The sequence below is a fragment of the Limulus polyphemus genome, unplaced genomic scaffold (genome assembly GCF_000517525.1).
Source record: "Limulus polyphemus unplaced genomic scaffold, Limulus_polyphemus-2.1.2 Scaffold5152, whole genome shotgun sequence".
Classification (NCBI taxonomy): Eukaryota; Metazoa; Arthropoda; class Merostomata; order Xiphosura; family Limulidae; genus Limulus; species Limulus polyphemus.
Window position 1 is genome coordinate 56430 of NW_013670762.1, and position 5067 is coordinate 61496.

At 33.4% G+C, this 5067-nt stretch overlaps 1 protein-coding gene across 1 annotated transcript in view; it reads left to right on the top strand.

The window, feature by feature from the left end:
- The window catches only part of LOC106472197 (protein DEK-like), a 53398-nt gene extending 50200 nt beyond the window's left edge, over positions 1-3198 (top strand). The window contains exon 12 of the mRNA XM_013932824.2: positions 1417-3198. Coding sequence (XP_013788278.1) covers positions 1417-1428 — 12 coding nt within the window. The 3' untranslated portion in view covers positions 1429-3198. The remainder of the gene's footprint in view (positions 1-1416) is intronic.
- Positions 3199-5067: the final 1869 nt, after the last annotated feature.

Sequence of the window (5067 nt, forward strand, 5' to 3'; positions counted from 1 at the left end):
GTAGATTATAATTCAAATTTTAGAACTATATATTACTCAATTTCTTAATTTAAAAGCAAATATTAAAAAAACAGATAAATATCTATTTTTGTGTGTCATGTGGTATGTTGAATGCATCACTGGTTCAAATTAGATGTTTGTGATATCAAAATACTAAGTCAATAGTTTTGAACAAATTAGAAACTGATTGGTTATTCATGTCATATATATAGAAGTGTATATAAGGGAGCATTTCCAAAAATGGAAAGAGGTGGGTGGGGTGCCACTGTGTTTGATTTATTACTTGAGCAATATCTTAGCAAATTGAAAAGATAAGAGGCTCTTGCTTTATATTCTAGCTTGTCAATAATAGTAATTTGAGTTTCTAAGTTGAGATTATAGTTACTAATTATGTGAAGAAATGAGAGTTTGGTAGGCTTCTTTAGAACTTTAGCATTTCATGGTTGTTTTACTGTGGCAGAAAAGTATCAACTTTACTCACAGGCTTCTTTAGAACTTTAGCATTTCATGGTTGTTTTACTGTGGCAGAGAAAAGTATCAACTTTACTCACAGGCTTCTTTAGAATTTTAGCATTTCATGGTTGTTTTACTGTGGCAGAAAAGTATCAACTTTACTCACAGGCTTCTTTAGAACTTTAGCATTTCATGGTTGTTTTACTGTGGCAGAAAAAAGTATCAACTTTACTCACAGGCTTCTTTAGAACTTTAGCATTTCATGGTTGTTTTACTGTGGCAGAAAAGTATCAACTTTACTCACATGGGTTATCTCAGCAGAAAGTTATAACAAACGTTCTATGGGGAAGTACACTACAGCAGGGAAAGAGAAATACAAAATGTTGAAAATTATGGTGTTCAAGGAAACAAATATGTACTTATACAATACATTAGACTGTGGTTCCCAACCTTTCTCTAACTAAAGACCAGCTAGGCACTTATGTTCTACAACATAAACTGTTTGAATAATTTAAAATTATATTGTAAAACAATATACTTAAGTAGTTATATATTAATATATATTTGCAGACCAAAAACAATTATTCCTGTGGACCTGCAATGGTCCATGGACCTCTGGTTGAGAATCACTACCTTATACATGACAATATAAAGTTTAGTATAAATATCAACATATAATAATGTCAGTGAATCATTAGAATCTACCAGTGTCGACATCACTGTCAAATCTACCTCTCTTATAGGAGGCATTCAATGAAGATACCACTCTCAAACTATACCTTCTTTTAGAGAGATTTTTAAACAGTGTTGAATTTTTCCATATGTACAGGTGTTTTTATTTTTTGTCTTTCTTGTACTATTAAATCTGTTATCTATAGTTTAATTGTTTTGTTAAGAACAGTTGTTGCATTTTACAGTTTAGGTTGAATGTTGCTCATTCATATGTAACTTATATTTTTACAGCTCATTTCCTGATTTCTTCGTGGGCATGTTCGTACTTCTTGCACCATCATCAGCCAACAGTCGTGACCAGATAAAAAACTTGGAAAGGGCTGATTGTCTTGGATGAGCTACTAAAATAACAAAAGAATAATAAAGAAAATTTTGAGAACCCACTTCATTAGGAAACCGTTTTTATAAAAGTTTCATCTTCCCATATTTTTAATTTGTCAATAAATTCATGGAAGACTAGTGCCATCTAGTGAGCATTTTGGAACACTTTTCATGTGTATAAAATCATCTGAAGTTTTATGGCTTGGGCGAAAAGTGGGTTTATATTGTGGCAAGATTTAAAAGCAGAACTTGTTTTATTTGCAGAATGAGTATTAGAAAATTAAACGTTTGGTTCTATTTCTTAAGTAAACTATAAAACCAGTTTGTAACCTCAGTTTGACAGCTTAAATGGCTCTGAAGTTTGTGAATGAATGTTGTTGAGTGAGTTACAAGAAAATCTTTAATATTGTATTAAGTGTCATGGTTAATAAATTTAGAAGCTTGGATGGAAATGGAACTGAAAACATCCATCATAAAGTTGAAAAAAATATGACCAATAGCCTGTAGTCACTGTCTGATACTTCTATGTGAGGAATAGGAAGAAAAACCTTGATATACCAACTGTTTTAAATTACTGATACAAAAACATGTGAAATTACTTGAACATTTAGGGGGGGGAAATAGGTAATTGAATTTGTGTAACATGGTAATTTTTGAAAGAATTGTACGATTTGTAAATATTTTCAGTACTTTATTTTTACATATCGTGGTGTCTGGTGGGAGTTGCATTATTTTTTTAATGGTTCACATGAACATTTACGAAGTGGCAATTTTTATTAATTTCTGTTCAAAGCAATCTACCTTCATAGGTTAGAACTAACAATCAACCCAGTAACGAGTATAGCTATTTTAATATTCTGTTCTTTCATTAATTCAATATCCTTGCTGTTAGTGACATTTTTGTCCATAAACCTATTAATATCTCACGAGATTTGGCCAGCTTACATGATTTAATTTTTATAGCAAAGAGTGTAATTGTCAATTTGTTTATTCTAATATTCTGTATTTGAATTGTTTTAATGATTTGTAGATGAAGCAAAAAACTCTGGCTATGGATATTTTTATATTGACACTGGTATAACATCCAATTTTCAACTGTTCTTGCAAAGGGTCGTGATTAATGATAGTCTATTTATTATTAAATGTTTCATTGTTCTAGCAAATTGTGTTAGTAAAATGTATCTAATTATGCCAGCATTTTTTTCTAATTGTCAAAGTCTATAAATAAATTCTCATGTATTTCAAAATAACCTCTTTAAAAATACAGTGTGTCTATTTTTCATACAAGTTGATAGTAATGATGTGTCTTATCTTGGAATTAACCCCTCCCCCTAACCACAAAAAGGGATAAACCTTTTCCTCACTAGAACTTAAGACAAATTGATATTTGTGGTCTTAATGTATTGGTGATTTAAAAGAATGTTGATGAAACTAGTGTGTACTGGAGATCTTTTTAATAAGAAAACTTGTAGCTGTATCACAGCGAGTTCAACTTTAAGAGTTTCACAAGTCAATTTTGAAAGAAATGTTGACACATCTGCTTGAAACTGTTGTACAATATATCTTCCTTGGTTAGGGCTTAACCAGCCTTCTCAGTTTCACTGTCTTTTGTTGGCTGAATCGCTCATTTTTTTATCTTTTAAAATTGTAAGGATTCAGTGGGTTTATAATAAAATCATCTGATGTAGCACAGTTTCTTTGTTTTGTGTACTACAATAATATTCCTCTTTCAAATAAGCATCTTCCAGAAATTACCATAGTTGTAGATAAATACACTTAAAACTTAGAACTAAAAAATAGCTCTACAAATACTCAAACTGCTTGAGTGTGAATGGGACAGATTGTGGAAAAACACCAGTTACAAAACTACCTGCATTGACATTCATGGGCTGCTCTTCCTTTAGTTGAGGATTTCTCTCATACAAACTCAAATGATGTTGAACAGCTTTTATTCATTCCACTTATGCCATTTTGGTAAAGTGTTCCAGATTTAAAAGTTCCTGAGATTTTTAAGGAGAGAAAACTTGCATTAGTTAAAGCTGTGAAGTAAGATGTTTTAAACTGTTCTTTAGAATCTAGAAATGTAACTTAAAACATTGGTTTACTGCTATAACTTGGTCTGAGGATCAAGTGGAATACATGTTTAAGGTTGGTAGCTAGAGCTTTTGTCTGAGGATCAAGTGGGATACATGTTTTAGGTTGGTAGCTAGGGCTTTTGTCTGAGGATCAAGTGGGATACATGTTTTAGGTTGGTAGCTAGGGCTTTTGTCTGAGGATCAAGTAGGATACATGTTTTAGGTTGGTAGCTAGAGCTTTTGTCTGAGGATCAAGTGGAATACATGTTTTAGGTTGGTAGCTAGAGCTTTTGTCTGAGGATCAAGTGGGATACATGTTTTAGGTTGGTAGCTAGAGCTTTTGTCTGAGGATCAAGTGGAATACATGTTTTAGGTTGGTGGCTAGAGCTTTTGTCTGAGGATCAAGTGTGATACATGTTTTAGGTTGGTAGCTAGAGCTTTTCTATACATGTTTTAGGTTGGTGGCTAGAGCTTTTGTCTGAGGATCAAGTGGAATACATGTTTTAGGTTGGTAGCTAGGGCTTTTGTCTGAGGATCAAGTGTGATGCTTGTTTTTCTGCAGGAGTAAATGAAGCTGTTGGTACAACCATAAGCTTGAAAAACTAGAGATGTTCATTTCTAAGTTAATTATTCATCAGATATACTCAACAGAAGGTCTGTAGGGTCTAAAAAATAGATGCAAAGCAATAGCAGTTTGTTTGAAACTTTCTATAAAAAGAGGTATTGTTGATGCAGTGTGTCAGTACATGGTGGTATCTTTTGAGTTTTTTTTCTATACAACAGGGATGCTGGGTAGCACGTTTGTGGTGTCAATCTTAGGCTATTTTTGAGAACATAGAGAATGGTAACAAGTTGGTGAAAGGGACAGCCTATGATACTGACAATCTGTCAGAGAGGAACGTTTGGTTTGTCTAACTTGGTGTCTGTCAGAGAGGAACGTTTGGTTTGTCTAACTTGGTGATGGTATGATTTTGTTGACAGTAATCTGCTAGAATCGTTGTCCAAAAACTCAGGTGAAGGCCAGAGAAGCTTTCAAGTATTTTAAATTTCCAGAAATTATGTAAAACCAAGTTTTAATCACTTTTAATTCAGCTGGGGGTGTCAACAGGGACCAGGTTCTCCCTTTGCCCCCCCCCCCCAAAGAAAAACACAAAAGTTGATGTTTATCACATTTAATTGAATAATCACCAACAGAACATTGAAGTTTTACTTTCAATGCCTAGCCCCAAATTCTCAAACCCTAATCTCTATTGTTCTCTGAATCCCCAACTTTCATCGAGCAGTCAGTTTTTGTGGCTCAGAACAAGTTTTTTTTTATAACTAAACCAATTATTGAATGTAACTCTCAGTACCATGTTATTTGCCACAAAGATTAGGACTTAGATGCCTAACTTCGACACTTGGCCAGAGCTGAGTATCACTGGGTAGCACAATACCCAGCCGATTATCTGGCTGGGTACCCCTGCATCCCCCAATATATATATAT